Below are 16,951 nucleotides of genomic sequence, written 5' to 3' on the forward strand. Positions count from 1 at the left end.
GAGGGATTGAACCTGAAAAGCCTATTATACAGTCTCTCTCTCTCTCTCTCTCTCTCTCTCTCCCTCCCACCAACTGTAGGAAACAAGCTGGTACCCGCCCCCCCCTCTGCCACCCCTCCCCCCCGTTATATGACCAATATGAAAGTTATCTCTGGTAAGTAAGCCACACATTACTTTCTTAATTGGAAAAAAGAAGAAAAGCTGAGGAGACAAAGCATTTTTGTCTGTCTGAAAAATTTAATTTATTAACGAGAAGTTCCTTATATTAATGGATTGTTGTAATACAGGTACAGAGTAACACAATGTCAACAAATTACATTTCATTTTTCATTAAAGATGAAAGTGTAAAAGGAAAGGCGAGGAAAGCCTCTGACACTTTTGTGCATCAAATGCAGGATTTCAAAAACTCCTTTGGAATCAGTCACCTGAGGGAAAACAAAGTCATATTAAAAACAACTTATTTTTCATAGATTAAACCATGGTTGATTGTTTTGACATTATTAAATCATACCAAGCCTCTCCATAAGGTTGGGCTGATGTTTTTTAAGGGCGTCATACAACGCTGCTTTGACCGATGGCCCTCCTGAACGTAGTGTGCTGTTGTAGAGCTCTCTCATTTTGTCTTGGCTTGTCTCTTTGAATAAAATCTTTGAGTAGGTTTCTTGATGGACCTTGTCTCCAAGCTCCTCTACTATTGGCAGTACCTCAGAAATGTCTTGTATTAACTTGGCCCTTTTGTCATCAATGAACTTTGCTGTTTGTAAATAGATGAGAATGAAAGCATGTATGTAAAAAGCAGGAGGAAATCATCAATGTGACCCTTCACAAACCATAAGTGCAGTAAAATAAATAAGTAGCACACACCTTTTTCTGTATCAGTCAGATTTCTAGTTGCAACACTGACAGAATTCTGCTGGCAGGAGAAAAAAAAATAATTTCAATCTTTAGCATCTAACTGCAGCAATACGCTGTTGCAGCAGAGTAGAAGGACACACACGTTTGACTGTGAATCCAAATCTAAACCACATATTGGTTTGTTTATTTTGTGACTAAGTCACAAGTATAATCTGATAATAAACTGCTGACAATATAATTTTCATTCCAATGAAAATAATCTTCATTTTGTGTAATTATACAGAATATTAATTGAAATTAAATGTGTTTTGTAGTTTTTCTCCAGTGTGTTGTAATTTCAGTGAGACTTGATCAATTAAATGTATTCTCTGCTTCCTGTCAAGCAAAGGACAAAGTGCATAGGGTATACCTGTGTTGCAAATCTGGCATGATCCACAAAATCATCTATCTTTGTCAGTTCTGAAAAGAAGAGACAAATATCTATATCATTTTTAACTGTGGAAAGTAAGGAATAAACCCGCATAACCCTCAAACAGTTTTGAACAATCTACCTGGCGTCTGAAGATAAAAACGGACAGCTTTACTTGAATGTTGATAAGTGGTTGGTGAGTCCTAAAACAGGGAGGAAAATAGTCTATGTGAGCAAAAGGTGCCAATTCCAATTACTGACTAATCAGTACTACATATCATTTTCTGAAACAACATTTCAATTGTACCATGGTTGTCAATACTTGATGGACCGCAGCAAAAATCCCCTCCTGGTGCTTTGAAAGCACATTTTCAGTGACTCCACAGCACTCTGAAACAAAGTCACGTTTCATTGCAGAAGGCAAAGAATGTGAAAAGTACAGTGTGCATTAATGAACAATGGCTTCACAAAAAAATGCAGGTATTGTAAGCGTTTAATCCAAATAACAAGAACTAAAAAACATTCGGGCCCATTTTATTCATGTATACCCCGTAAAAAATGGTCTTAAACGCAACGTGCATGATACCATAACAAACATACCTTTGAAGGTCGGCCTCGTGGAAGGATCCTTATCCCAGCACCTCTTCATGAGGTCCACTATCTCTTTCAACCCTTTTGTCCTTATCTGGTCAATTTCTCCCAAGGGAGGTCTGTCCCCCGCGGGGACCTTCAGTTCCACGAGGGAAGAATCTGCCGCTTAAGTACATGCAGTACAAAGAAAACATGAATCAAAATATACAAAATCAAATAAATATGTGTGCATGTGTGACTTGGAAATATACTATGTACATAGTGCTTAGATCAGGGGTCTTCAACGTTTTTCAGGCCAAGGACCCCCAAACTGATAGAGAGATGGAGTAGGGACCCCCGACTATATATATATATATACATATATTGTATACAATTTTTTTTTTTTAATATTAAACAGGAGGCTTGGAGGGACAGGTCCAGGCTAGTGAACCGGTGTCCAGTTTGAGAGAGCTCCTGTGTGTCGCTGAATGCGTGCATTTCTGACTGAAAGATAACATCTTCTGCCTCCGTTTATCCATTCGCTACAATATGTTGGATTCATGTTAATGTGTATTTAAAGACATTTAAATTCGTGGAAAAGGAATTTTGAAACAAAAAAATAAAGAATTTCAACCACAAATTTCACAGACCCCCTGCAGTACCTCCGTGAACCCCCTAGGGGTCGCGGACCCCCTGTTGAAGACCTCTGGCTTAGATTATTTGTAAAGCAATGAATTATGAGGGAAACAAACTAAAATGTTGTGGTCAGGATGTCATTTCTGTATAAAAGACTGGACACTTAAAGGCCTGTTACAATTATTACATAGTTGCCTGGTTGCAATCATTTTGCAAAACCTTTTCAATTCACCTGTGTGAAAACAGCAGGATGAAACAACATGAATATGTTTCTATCACTATTTCCATGTCATGTTCTATCGCTTGAGGTTTGACTGACATCATTTCTTCATTCTTTTGCTGTGGTTTAATGGCACACGAGTAGAAAATCAATGCCACCAACTATTTGTCTTGAAGCGCGTAACCTCTCGTTTCTGAGCAACTGTACTTTGATGATTTATTGACAACCTGAATGATTTAGTTACAAAGCCAAACACCACGGCATTGATGTGGAAACGTAGTTGTAAGTTAAAATGAAAAAGGAAAGCCAGATAACTTGAATGAGGCGATTTGCCGCATTTGCAGCAAAGAACTGGTGGTCAAAGTACAATGAACAGAAAAAGACTGTTACATTGTTAATTATAATTATTTGTATGACAATGAATCATCTACTAAAACTCCATGATTGTGAAAGCCATACTTTTGAAAGAAAGAATCAAAGGTGCAGAAAATAGCAAGAGAGTAAAATCAATTATATGTACCATTATAAGGCTCTTTACCAGTGACAATGGACCAGAGCAGGATACCATAGCTAAATAAGGTGGAGAAAGAGAGTGGAATTTAGATTATCATGTTCATACACCTAAAGTTTTAACCATATCATTTTCCTATAAGTATTCTTTTAACATTTACCTGTATATGTCAAAAGCACGAACAGGTCTATATGATGTTTCAAAAGCCTCGGGAGGCATGTACTTATATGAGCCTCCAGTCACTCCTGTCATTTCTCCATTGCTGCTTAAAGCACTGGTGGAAACCCTGGACAGACCAAAATCCGCCAGCTACAAAATAAGAAGAGGAAAATAGTGTTGAAACAGCAATTCAATTTCATTTTCTATTTAATATGAACTGTGGTTTAGGTGGATGGCACTTTACTTTGGCATGAAGGTCATCATTCAGCAGTACGTTGCTTGGCTTTAGGTCTTGGTGTATAAGGTTTCTTGAATGGAGGAAGTTCATTCCTAGAGCCACTTCATGGGCCACCCGGAAGGTCAGAGGCCACGGCGGAGGGCCAGACAGTAGCGTCTGCAGGGTCTGAACAGAGCCTCTTCCCATGAACTCCATCACTATTCCCCGTTGAAAGGATTTTTCTTCTGGTGGGCATCCCTGATAAATTCCATAAACCCGGAGCACAAAATCACAGGAAGCTTTGCCCATATGATTAGCCTCATCATACAGTTTACTGTGCTCAAATGTGAAAGAGCTGGTATGAGATAGTTGACTGCAGGAAGGAGAAAAGAAAAAGTGAAAGGTGGAAGCTGAGCTGTACTCTTTAACATGTTCTGATGTGCAAAAAGTAAGTATTAAAATAATAATCCTGACAGTTTCCAGGTTTAAATTTACCCATTACGAAGCAGCTTAATGGCCACATCAAACCCCCAATCCTTGTGTCTTGCCTTGTAGACGACACCAAATCCCCCAGAGTCAATGAACTCCCATTTCTTCAGGCTTGCATTGCCAACTGGCTCAAGCTTATGGCTCAGCAGTGCCATCTCCTGCTGAACTCAGGTAGGATACCTTAAACTTCAAAATCCATAAAAAAGAAGACAGAGATGGCATTCTGTAAAAAAAGGAAAGAAATTTAAATGAAGTTGTTTCTTAACTGCTTATATAGTGTTTGTTTTGACATTTTAATTAGGGCCCAAGCACCGATGGCGTGAAAGCCCTATTGTTTTTCAAGGAATTATTCTTCCCTATTATTATTATTATTATTATTATTATTATTATTATTATTATTATTATAGTTCCTTAAGATTAATTGCCTTTTTGGCGGCTTTAACATACTCAGAAACTCATGAAACTTGGAATATGCGTCAGCCGTGACGAAAATTGAAGTTCAATTAATTCACTTTTTTTTTTTGAATTAATTTAAATGAAATAAATTGAATTAATAATTGTTTTTAATTAATTTAAATAAAATGAGACTTTTTTGTCATATTTTGGACAACATGCTATAGCATGACTATTTTTTCATAATGTTATAGTTCGAGTTTCTGTCATATTTTGGACGAAATGCTATAGTATGACTTTTATCCCATATTTTGGACATGCTATAATATCTTTTTTTAGATATTTTATATATTTTAGATGACATACTATAATTACTACTAATTTAAATTAAATTATTTAATTAAATTCAATTGAATTAAATTAAATAAAATAATTGAATTAAAACTATATGTTGCTGTTACAGCAAAGTCACATCTTTGGAATAAACTCTGTGAGTTCAAATCAAGTCTATTTTCTTGTACATTAGACCATCGAATACACTCTCAAGCAGAGTGGAAGTAACTCTTTTCTAGGAGTTGATCTTTTAACACTTTTCAGGAGTTGAACTTGAACTCTGGGAATTAAAACGCAACAAAAATGTTACTTTCATCTTGAGTTGTTTGAATATGAACTCTTTCACAGTGTTAACAGTCAACACTTAAAAGTGTGAATTATTTGACATTCGGGGGTTAAAATTTCATCACACTAAAAAGGTTTAAAGTAAGACTGACTACAAGATAACATATTTGACACAAATTTATAAGTAACAATTAAATACAGTGTGATTAGATGCAGTGTGCAACAATTAATGCTGCATGAAAACTTTGTGTTACAAGTTACAAACTAACCAATGTAATAGTGTGACGGTGATTGGTGTATATATATATTACGTTCCTACCTTGTACACTTATGATTTTGAATTATAGCCCCATTTTATTTACCATTGTGTCTGTGCAGTAAACACCGGAAGTAGTGTGGGATTGTGCTCCTCAACACTCAATGAATGAACACCAAAATATTGCGTCACCAAAGAGTCACGCTGATAACAAGCTGTAGTCTAACTTTGAAAATAAACTCTCAAAATCCAACTCCAGGATATTCCACTCCAGAAATTTGCTGTGTACGCTGACGTGAGAGCACCAGGAAGTTTAGCTTATCAAGATATTGACGGACAATTTCCACCAGTATTGTGTTTTTTATAAGCTTTAAAAGCCTAACTTCTACTCACCATATATCCTTTCAAGTTTGTCCACTTTCAAGATTCAAGACTTAGTCCACACCAAAGCTACAGCAAAACAAGATCATACAAGTTTCAGTTTCCTCTTCCCGCACTCTGAGCTGGCGGGCGCAGAGCATATAGAAGCCCCTGCCCTTCTACAAATAGGGCGGGGTTTAAATGTAGGAAAACCTGAAATGAGCATGGTCTACAATGCAACAACAGCAAGTTGAAAATGAGGCACACATTGTGGTGAAATAAATAAATGTCTTTGGTTATTTGGTTGAGGAATAAGACATTTAATTAGTAATAAGTAAAGCTTTAGTTTACGCAAACACAAATATAACTTCCTCCCACTTTTTGTTACTATTTTTATAGTGTCTTTTAAAATGCTGACACATCTTTCAGTTTCCTGAAGTGTCAGCAGTCATACCAAGTGAGCAGGAGTGTGGAAGCGTGAGTGGTTATAGGTGGTGGTGAGAAAAAAAACATGTATAATAACTGCACAGATTGCAAATCTGTTAGTCTCCTGTCTCTCTTGTTAGACTATTTCAGTTGAGACATTTTTTTCTTTCTGTATGTCACAGTAACTTAATTTCCTCACTAGTCTTTACGGAGTATGAGCCTTAATATAAGGCAAGGCAAGTTTACTTGTATAGCACATTTCAACAACAAGGTAAATCAATATGCTTTTCATAAAACATAAAATAAATAAGGACAAATTGTCAATGAAGTAAATGATCAAAATTAAAAGATTAAGAAGGAAATTAAGAGAGACGATGTAAGCCTACATGCGGGAGAAAACACATTCAATGAAACTAATTTAAACAAGTTCATAAAATTCAATTCAATTTTATTTATATTGCGCCAAATCACAACACAGGTTATTTCATGGCACTTAACACATTAAAATCCTTACAGCAGAACTTTATCACATACACAGAAACAGTGAAACGCAGGTTCTCTTGAGAAAAATGTACTTCGATATACAAAGTAACCATTATCATAGTAAAATGAACACTCGGATAAACATGCTCCACCATATAGATTTCCTCACCGTGGAGATAATTGCGTACGTGTTCACGACATTAAAAGCTTGGTTGCATTGAGCCAGCTATAAAATTCATCAGTGGTATGATTGCAATTTTTTTTTACCCTCTCCCTATGCGCTCTTTCGCATTACTTCTCTTCATTTAAGAAAAAGCACAAAGCAAAAGCACAGGGGAGCACAGGTGCTTGAAAACATGGGTTTAAATCTTTGTATGCAAAACTGTACATGTAAACCCCTTGTGGTTAAGTGAGCTGTGGAGTATTCGCTCACATCCCATGCTGCCTTGCTGTTTCAGCCGGCATCGATAGGCGCGGTCTGCACTTGCTCTCTGCATTTCCATCCCCCCCCCCTCCCTCTTCCCCCCCCCCCCCCCCCCCCCCTCCACCTTCATTTACACTCCTCTTAGTGTGGACCTCTCTCACCAGTGGCTGCTCTATACGCTACATCTCTCTCCTCCTCCCTGCCTCTTCCCTCATTCTCTACCCTTCTGAAACTGTCTGTGATACTCTGTCTGTTTGCTTCCCTCTTTGCCCTTGTCTCACGCTGATGATATATGAGGCTGGAGATTAATGTAAAGGGGAGCTCTCTGCGCCGGATCTCTTGAGTGGAGAGCTGAGGTGAACGTCTGTCTCCCCACCAAAGTGGAAGAGTGCTGGAGAACGGGGGAGCATCACTGATGCGGGCAGGTTACATCCTCTTGGAGCAGCGACAGGACACCCTCGGGAGAAAGCAGTGCGACTGAAGACCCACGTGCACGCCTGGACGCGCTTTGTGTTGTGAAGATAGTAGACGGAGAAAGGGAAGCAGGAGGCAGCAACAGAGGGAGGGGAGCATTTAGGAAGAGGCACCCGAGTCACAGGGGTTTGGGGGAGGTGGGTGTGGGGTCCGCAGGGAGTCTTTTAAAAGTGAAAGGGGGAGTGAAGGGGATCTGCTCTGCTTTCAGATCAAAGAACTGGAAGAAGGAGGCTTGCTTTTTGCACAGTCTGAAGAGTCGCAGAGAGACTGGGGAGTCACAGGCTCTCCAGAGACTGTGGAATTACAATTAAAGACCAAGGACTGTCTGCAGTGCTGACTGAGAGACTGAGAGGGGTGGTTATAAGGACACAGAGTGAGAAGACCAGTCAAAGGTCTTTAGGTCTTCAATTGGACAGAATAAGGGAAAGGAAGAGGACAAGGAAGAGGACCCCTCTCGGAAATTGGCAACATTCTCGTTTCACAAGAATCTAGAGGACCCCATTATGGCCGTGCAACTCATGCCGGAATCAGCCGTGTGTTTGCTCATGGTGAGTCTCGGAGGGGTATAGGATTTCTGCCACTGTCTACTGGTTGTCTTTGTTTCTCTTCTTTCTCTGCTGTGCCTTTCTCTCATCACTCTCTTTTTTTGACCAAATGCTCATGCAGCCACTAAAGCAGGAGGTGAACTGTCATCTCATTAACAGGGATGTTGCTTGTTTGCCCCTCCCCTTTACTATCACCTACAAGGCTACAATCCTCTGATAACTTTCTGGTGAGAAACTGAAGCCACTTTGTCTGCTGTGGAAATGTGTCTACAACAAGAAAAAATAGTTTTTGACCTCCACGTGTTCAACTACTGCAATGGTAAAGTGTGGCAGAAATGCTCTGCAGACTATTGCAGACATGGGGATGCGGTGCTGATCAGGGTGTCTGTGCATGCTGGAGACCAATGTCCTTTAATACATATGTATCTTATAAGATGGGTGTGTGGGCAGAAGGACCTGTGCTTGTACCTGCAGTAAAAGTAAACAAGTTGCAAAAGGGATGTGCATTCTGTGTTACACGAGGTTAGCATGCGATCACTTCCCCTTTTCAAGACGGAATCAAGTCAATTACATATTGCAGAGGGAACCGTTTTGCTGCATCCCCTGATGTAGGATTTGTAGGATCTTGTTAGTGTTTAATCCAGTCCCTCATTGACATGAAACAGATTGGCTTTGCTTGCCACGGTTCAAATCTGGTCATAGAGCGTGATGAAATAGAAACACACAACATGGTCAAATCCACTGAACTCCACTCGCCTCTCTGTCCAGCTGAACAGTGAAACAATAGCAGAGTGGCTTTGCTGCACCTGCAGAATACAGATAAGGCATGGACGCTCCTTATGATAACCTTCAAAGAATTGAATGTGAACCCTCTACTCGGGGTGACTCTGCATAAGAGAGCGTGTTCTGTTCTGCTCATTTTCATTCTATAGTGTTGGCATTCTGCAGTCCCAGGGGGAGTCATGCATCGCCGCACTACCTGCTATCTCCACCTGTCACGGCTGTCTGTTACTATGGCGATAGGCCATGCAGTCCACTTGAGGGAGAGGCGGCAGTAAAAGGAGCAGGGCAGGAGAAAAGTGCAGGACGTGATGGACAGGGAAGGGGAAGGAAGGTGAAAAAGGAAGTGTGAAGAATGAGGGCAGGAACAGAAGACAAAGGGACATGAAAAAGAGAAAGGGAAAACCCCGGAGGAAGTGACCCGCTACAACAAATATTTTAACCTTTAGGATGGTTCCCACCTAAATAAGACAGCTCCTGAAGGGATTTGTTGAGCCCTGTATGGCATATAGACATGAATGGGTTCATCGTCCCGTATCTCTGTCAGACGGTTTGTGTCCCCTGACTCCATTTTACACTTCCTAGTGCATACATTAGCATGGAGGGTGTCCCATACAAGTGCGAGTTGACAGGCTTAAAATGCCCTGCTGACACCCCAGTTTCACAGTCACTGTTCCATTTATGATTAAGGCCCCACATCTACAATTTGCTCACCATTCAGAGCTGCTCTACACCAACTGGGAATAAATGACACACTTCAGTATAGACACCACTTGCTCTTTTGGTGTTTTCTTTTGGAAAAGTGCATTCATGGCTGTTGAGCTCACCGAGCTTAGAAATAACATGTTTTAAATCTCTTCAGAAATTTCTTTCAAATTCACGCTAAACAAGCCTGACATTGGATAACTAATTTCAGAGCTCAGTGATTTGTTCATAAATCCACTGCATTTGCATTCACGCTGACATGTAAGCTTGAACCCATCTTAATTATTAATGGCTGTGTGTGCGTGTGTGTGTGTGTGTGTGTGTGTGTGTGTGTGTGCGCGTGTGCCTGTGTTTGTATGTAAGCCAAGATTAATATTGATCATGCTCCCTTCCTCTGTGTGTATTAATATTTCAGGTGAATAAGTGATTATCTCCTGCAGTAATTATAGGAGCTGCTTAAAATGATTTGCTCTGACAGCACAACAAATAACCCAAATCAAACATTGCAAAATCATTGCAAACCTATGTATGGATGTATGGATGGATGGATGGATGGATGGGTAGATATTTATTTACACTGGCTAAGCTATAAAACAGAATGGTCTCATGTCTGTTGTAGAGACAGTGCCAAGTTGGAGAGACTGTTGTATGATGATTATGGCCAGTATACCAGTAATGTTATGAATGGCTTGAATCAATAAAATATTATGACTTGGAGGAGGAATTGATGAATGATTCTTCAGCACATCAGCTTCACTGAATAATGTATTTTCAGTTTGTATTTTCAGCTCATCAGACAAAGCATCTCTGTCTGTCTGATTGTATAGTAAGTAATTAATTAATTAATTAATTAATTAATTAATTAATATTAATTGATCTGGATAGTTTTGGTTTCACATTTCAATTTTTCAAGAGCAATAAAAAAATGAATACAACAAACCTACGTCCTTTTGTCATCTCCTACCCGGGGATGCATCTCCCTTTGCTTGATGTTGATTGGTCTGGAGACAGGTGTGCACCTGATGTCAGTGTGTTGTTAATTTGGTGTGGAGCCTTTTCTGTTTGAATGAAGTTAAGTCAATTAACAAAATTATTTATTTGCCATTATATCAATATTATTATGGCATTGCTATCATCAGGCCAAATTACATTTAAATACTTTGTCTCCTCTACTAATCAGCTACTTACGGTTAATTTTTTTACTTCTCTTTTGGCACTTTTTGTTTTCTTCTATTGTTCAATGGGTAACGATAGCTTGCCTCAACTTCCATTGGTCAGCATGTTGGAACCGTTCAATAAATGTTAACATGTTAAATGTTGCAAACAAACCCAACCATTGTTCAGTTTGATCTGGACTGAGACCACCTCTTTTAATCGGAGCAAATTTCGGTCCTTCGGTGCGGACCGTGTCCGAGGCACCTTTCAGACCTGCTATTTTGGTGTGTAGGTTTAGGCCTTTTTTTTTTTACACGTGAAAGTCCAAGGTCGGAATCAAGGCACATGTTTTTGTTACAATATACATTTGATCCGGTTAGTTTTGGTTTGATACTGCAGTTTTGCGAGCGCAATTAAGAACTTTGCACGACACATTTATGAAGGTCGCATATCTTTATACTTGACATTGATTGGTTTATAGGACTGGTGTTCATCTGCCGTTGGCGTGTTGTCAGTTTGGCTAATAGCTTTTTTCGTTTTATAGGAAAAAAGGTGATTTATTTACAGATTTATTTAATTGCCATCATACTACGACATTACCAACAGCACCAACCCGAGACTAGTTTGAATTCGTGATGTGAAGGTCTTTGACAAAAGAATTGACACTGAAAGGTAGAGGCAAAGACTGCAAGCAATCTTGCGAGCCCTGTTTTTTTGGAGAGAAAAAAGTGTAACTGACTACCACAATGACTGAAAGGACAATAAATAGGTGATAACGACTGCTGAGGTGTCCCTCTATATAAAAGGAATAGCCAAGGCAGAGAGTGGCTTTTTATTTCTTCGTCTCCAAATCACAATGAAATACTGTATCTCTTCTCCCTATCTGCAACCGTGGCTCATTTTATTTGGTCTGCAGTGTGGACCGAGGCACATTTGACACGTGCTGTTCGGGTTTAAACCAAACTGAACCAAACAAGATAGGTGTGAAAGCACCTGGTAAGTTTTAGAGAAGAATGAAGAGACAAGAACAAGTCTTGACTCCTGACTTTCATCTGATGCTGGAACAGATCACAAACTAGATGCTATCATTTCATTTTCATGGGGTATGCTATGGCTTTCATGCTGAGATCCGTATCGCAGGGATTTGACTTGTCTCTTAGCTTTATCCCTCATCTAAATGGGAATGAGCGACTGCTGCATGAAACCGGCACCTATTGTGATCCAAGACTTGTGTGACTGGAAACAAGTCCTTTACATTGCTGTTCAAATTAATCAGTATACCCTTGATTGCAGGGTTCTTTTTGTACTTTAATTCAGAATTAGAGCAGCGCTAGTTTTTACCACCACGCTCGTCACTGAGCTGATTAGCTCTGCTCTCGACGGCTCTTAGAATAGCACCTCTCGGCTGTCTCCAAGATGGAAAAGTACAGAATTAAATGCCAAATTAAATATGGGTTTCATAAAGAGCTGCTTTAAATGTGTGCCTTTTAATGAGCATAGGAGGTAAAGAACAGCAATGATTACAAACTAAATCCCACAACATCTCACAGGCTCCAGTCACAAGGTTTAGTTTTTTTGATGCAGCTAATCCAGGATTTATCATAAATTCAGTACATGCTGATAGTGTTACATGGGATTTTAATTAGAAAAGGGAATGAGGCTGTCAAAAAATGGGAACAGTTTGACTCAGTGCTTTGCCGTGTCTCATCTTTTTTAACTTTACAGATCTCATGTCAGGGTGCTTGTCTTTTTCCATGTGCACGTGCTGCTGATCACTATGCATTTTGCTATCTGTTACATTGGGACTCGTAAACAGGGCTGAGAGAAAGGTTCATACCAGAAATTGGTATCTTGACACACGCAGAAGCTAAGTGGATTATCTTTATAATGCTTGAGGGGTCTGCTTTGCATACAGCCAAGGAACGGCAGCTCACAGCTTCACTGTTCCTCGGTGATACACCAGCATTCACGTTCAAAGTCTTCCGTCTGTTTCCTGCACGAAGCAGTTCTGATGTGGAAGATGACATCACTGCAAACATCAACATACATTTGAGGCTGGCATTTTGACATGTGAGAAGACTTGCTGATAACCTCCCAATGGAGGTGTTATTTATACTCTGGAAAGCATTCAGCTGATGAACCTATGACTACACAGCAAAAGTGGCAACTCCTAAGCAAAGACCTCATGTTGCCCTTCATGTTGGCGCCCATGTCTCTTCATTACTGTCCCTCATTTAATTATTCTGTCACTGAGGATGGAGACCAGATGACTCTGTGTGATCAAACCAGAGGATTCATTCTGCAATAATCAAATCACTGCTCTATGATGTCATGTACTGAGTGGGTGTGTGTATACATGTGATTTAACTGCACTGTGCATTCACTTGTGTCGCTAGAACGTAAACATATTGCAGTTTAAACAATGAATCATTTTATTAGGAGTGTTTGGAGATTTTTTTTTTTTTCCCCTATAATGTAAGATTGTTTGGTTGCATTTTCCATTTTTTTATCTGATGCACAACAACAGAGCAGCCAGCGTACAAATGGAGGAGGGCTGAGTGGCGTGGGGGAGGGTTAGCAGAATGACATCATACTGAGCTAATTGATTACTGCCCTGTAACAATGGCAGAGGGGGAGAGGCAGATAACATTTCGTATCTGTGTGCCTGTACAGTAAAAATATTGTACTTTTGGTGGACCTGGTTGGGACAGACACAGTAGTTATCACTTAATAAAGAACAGTTATACAGCAATTGACATCTCATAACGATATAATAACATTGTCAAACTGAACCAACATATTTATAAACCGACCCGCAATCCACAGAAAAGGTGTAATAAAACACGAATAGGATAATAATGAACACAAGTGCACACACACACACACACACACACACACACACACACACACATACACACACACACACACACACACACACGCATACACATGCATGTTTTTGTCAGAACTTAAAGTTATCTCAGTATCCTGCTGCTGAACAAATTCATAATCTCCATAGATTTCTACCGCTTATGAGTGATTAGTATCAATGGGCCCAGGGACAGATGGCATTTCATTACTGCTATTTTTTATATTGATGTCTCACCGTCTGCCACTTTATGTTCCAATCTTTCTGTTGTCCTCACCCAATTCTTTCCCTCCACCTCCTTTTTGCTAGTTTCTCTATAATAACATGAGAATAATCATAATAATTTTTTCGTTTATGATTTCCCTCAAGCTGCAGTCTCCCTGCAGAACAGTCATGCCTGAGTGATGTTAGGAGCCCGTAGTGCTGAGGTCAGCTAACTAATGCTCTGGAGTTGCTGCAGTGGGAAAGAAACATTTTTACTTTTACATCAGACAAAAAGCCTTTTACACATCTCATCATGCCAGTTGTGTTCTTTCTGCTTTATTAAAACAAATGTCAGACAGAAAATTTGTTGAGAAATAAACATGACTGTTAAAAGCTTGCCACGTTTTTGGAAGTCCGAACTGGAGCCCACTGGATCGAGGTCGTTGTGTATGGTAAGGTTGGTTACCGTAAACGCCTTGAAGGGGCAGTGAATGGTAACCGTATTTTGGGCCCACTTCCTGTCAGTTTTTTCAGTCAGCACTCCCCTCTTTCCTCCCAATGGCGCCCTGACGTCACCGCATGAACATGCAGTTGCCGCATATTCATACAGCTGCAATATTAGCAACAAAGATAACAACAAGACTCGCTACTGTCGTTATGCAGCAAACCAAGCTGAAGTCTGCCACAAACGCCGAGTGTCCAGGCAGTTATGAACTAGTGGTCACTACCTGAGTAAAACCTAGCGGGCTAACAAATATCCATATAGCTTACCTGTCCAGGGGCAGAATGGCTCGCTGCGCATTGCTTTCAAACCCATTAAATCAGTAATAGCCATCAAAATAATCATGAATAATGCCGGTTATTTTGGGCTATTATGAATCGCCCCGACAACCTGGAGAGGGCGGAGACGTGAGAGTTGCAGGTGTGCAAGAAAAAGTGACAGCAAATCGAAGAATAAAACGTGGAGGTGCCGGTACTGCTTTTACTGTTGAGTACTGTCCTGCTTCAACGCTGCACTCATCGATATTTTGCCAGAGGAGACGTGCAGCTTCACAGAGCTCCTTATTGACGCCTCGGGTGGTGGCTAACATGTCAGCAAACATTCAACTAAAATGGAGCGGTGGAAGAGCAATCTCACCCCGTGGGAGTCATGTTTCTGGTCACTTCAAGTCAAGTATTCACATTCCTTTTAACTGTTCGTCTCCTCTGACCTCCTGAAAAACACATTTGACCTGACTTGGTTCAGCTGCTAATATTTTCTTGTAGCTAATGTAGTAGGCCATATGCAGCTGGGAAGGTATACTTTGTGTTTGAAGCGTGTTTCTCAAAATCAGCTGCTGAAGCTGTAAGAACCATCTATACACTCGCTAAATGTGGAGTAAAACCAAACTAGTTAACCAACCATGATAAACAGCTTTCATTACATTCAGTCATTTAATGTCACTCAGAAAATATGAATGCAGGTTTACATCAGCGAAGTCCAAAAACTCATGTTCACAGAGGTTAGATATTGATTGGAGCTTTGAGTCTCTGCTGTCCAGCTTTGGAAATTGTCCATGATCACATTATTGATTGGCCTGTTTAAGATCAAAAGAGCATCATCAAGAAATTCTACCGCAGGGTCGCTCTGGCTGTAATCTTAGTGGAATCATATAATTGTGGATGGAAACTTTTTTTTTTTTTTCCGTTATATTTTTTGTTGTGTTTCGTTTTACTGGAAAGGCAAAAAAAATTGTACTTATTTTTTTCAGTTGGAGATGAAGAGAAAATGTATAAATGCGAGGAAAAGGGTGTAACTAAGAGGAAGTTCAAGCTCAAATCTCACAACATGCATTAATGTATAAGGGTTGGTGTGTGTATGTTTGTGTGAGAGAGACTAAAGCGTGCACATTAAATCTTCAGAGCTGTTTACACAGCAGCCTGTTTAAGGACTATTGATCAGCTGCAGAGGTGAAGGTGCAGCAACTCTAATTGACTTTGCCAGAGTGTCCACTGGCTCAGCTGTGGTCTTTTGTGTGTAGCTAGGGGAAGGTCTCAGGTGTGACTGTGTGAAGTGTTTGCAGTATGCGGTGTTTGTGCGCACAGTGCAGCCCCTCCTGCATGTTTATGGATGCTGCAGCCTCGCATTGAAGTGTGACTGCACTGTGAATCTAATGGCCGACCGGCTGCTAGACAGGTTATCAGCTGAGCTTAGCTGGCGTGGGTGATGTGAGGAAGGGGTTAAAGAAACTGACGTTAATGAGCAGCAGCATGTGCACTCTAGCAGATGCTCATCACAGTGTACCTGTGCTTCCCTGCCCTCTCTCTCTCTCTCTCTCTCTCTCTCTCTCTCTCTCTCTGCCTTCACCCTGATGTTTATTAAATCTCCCAATCTCTGCTCTGGCTACGTCTGCAGTTGCCTTTATGTGCACTGAAATCACTCCGATCAAACTAGGCCTGCTAATTATGCCGTTCTTGGGTTGATGCAGTGCGTGAATGTGAGCCGAGATGTGCATTTGCATTCACAGGATGAGACTGACCATTTCATTGATCGTAGAGCAGCACAACAAAGAGCTGCATCCTTCTTTCCTTCTCGCCCACACGCACTCCAAAATTTACACATCACTGTATACTCATACATGACCCGCCGCGTGGTGCAGTCGATCAATGCCTTCAGAGCAAACAAAATGTTTCGATGAAATTCCTGCACCGGATTCCCATTTTTCTGTTGCCCTCAGCAAAGCCCACATATGACATTTATCTGATGACTGTTCCCTTTAGAAGGTCAAGCTGCCGTGGAAATAAACCTTTCGGGGCAGATAAATGAGGGTTTTCTGTTTGGTGTAGGGGCATCAAAACACGATAAGCTCAGTGTACTCCAGTTTAATCAATCATGGCAGAAGTAAGCCTCTGGGTATGGTAGGTGCACTGCATTCACTCACAGAGGAGGAAGTGCTTGCTGTGAGGAAGTGCTTGGGCTGCATTCCATTTTAGTTTTTTTCTGTAGATCTGCTGCATGCTAGTTTTAATAGAGTGAGCCATGTCACATTTGCAAGGTGCCACCTGTCATGCCTGCCACAATGCAGGTTTAGGCGAGGAGTAGCGGAGGCACCAGGCGGTCTGATTGGCTCACCATCTGTCTCTGGGACCGAGCAGATGTCCGAAGGAGAAAGACCAATCTCTCTTTGCTTCCAGGTTCACTTTCTCTCCCTTTGTG

At 40.6% G+C, this 16,951-nt stretch overlaps 1 protein-coding gene across 3 annotated transcripts; it reads right to left on the reverse strand.

Moving 5' to 3' along the window:
* Nucleotides 1-228: 228 nt before the first annotated feature.
* On the reverse strand, nucleotides 229-5,813 carry LOC138206285 (receptor-interacting serine/threonine-protein kinase 3-like). 3 transcript variants are annotated; one of them, XM_069162883.1, is made up of 12 exons: nucleotides 5,727-5,813; nucleotides 4,073-4,289; nucleotides 3,605-3,950; nucleotides 3,362-3,510; nucleotides 3,211-3,260; nucleotides 1,865-2,020; nucleotides 1,572-1,654; nucleotides 1,407-1,467; nucleotides 1,265-1,314; nucleotides 865-913; nucleotides 512-754; nucleotides 229-425 (listed from the first exon to the last, which is right to left on the reverse strand). In XM_069162883.1, the coding sequence occupies exons 2-12, from the start codon at nucleotides 4,219-4,221 to the stop codon at nucleotides 418-420; spliced, it is 1,344 nt and encodes a 447-aa protein (XP_069018984.1). In that variant the 5' UTR covers nucleotides 4,222-4,289; nucleotides 5,727-5,813; the 3' UTR covers nucleotides 229-417. The 3 variants fall into 3 exon arrangements, with proteins under 3 accessions (XP_069018984.1, XP_069018985.1, XP_069018983.1); XM_069162884.1 differs by having other exon boundaries at nucleotides 229-754; nucleotides 865-910; XM_069162882.1 differs by having other exon boundaries at nucleotides 229-754.
* Nucleotides 5,814-16,951: the final 11,138 nt, after the last annotated feature.

This window comes from Embiotoca jacksoni, unplaced genomic scaffold (assembly GCF_022577435.1).
Source record: "Embiotoca jacksoni isolate LCO1_2020_lvr unplaced genomic scaffold, fEmbJac1.0.p SCAF_3, whole genome shotgun sequence".
Lineage (NCBI taxonomy): Eukaryota > Metazoa > Chordata > Actinopteri > Embiotocidae > Embiotoca > Embiotoca jacksoni.

Coding starts and splice junctions, on each gene's coding strand:
- LOC138206285 (XM_069162882.1), bottom strand. CDS start 4,221: ATGGCACTGCTGAGCCATAAGCTTGAGCCAGTTGGCAATGCAAGCCTG. Junction 3,511..3,604: donor ATGATGACCTTCATGCCAAA/GTAAAGTGCCAT, acceptor CTTATTTTGTAG/CTGGCGGATTTTGGTCTGTC. Junction 755..864: donor TCTGACTGATACAGAAAAAG/GTGTGTGCTACT, acceptor ATTTACAAACAG/CAAAGTTCATTGATGACAAA.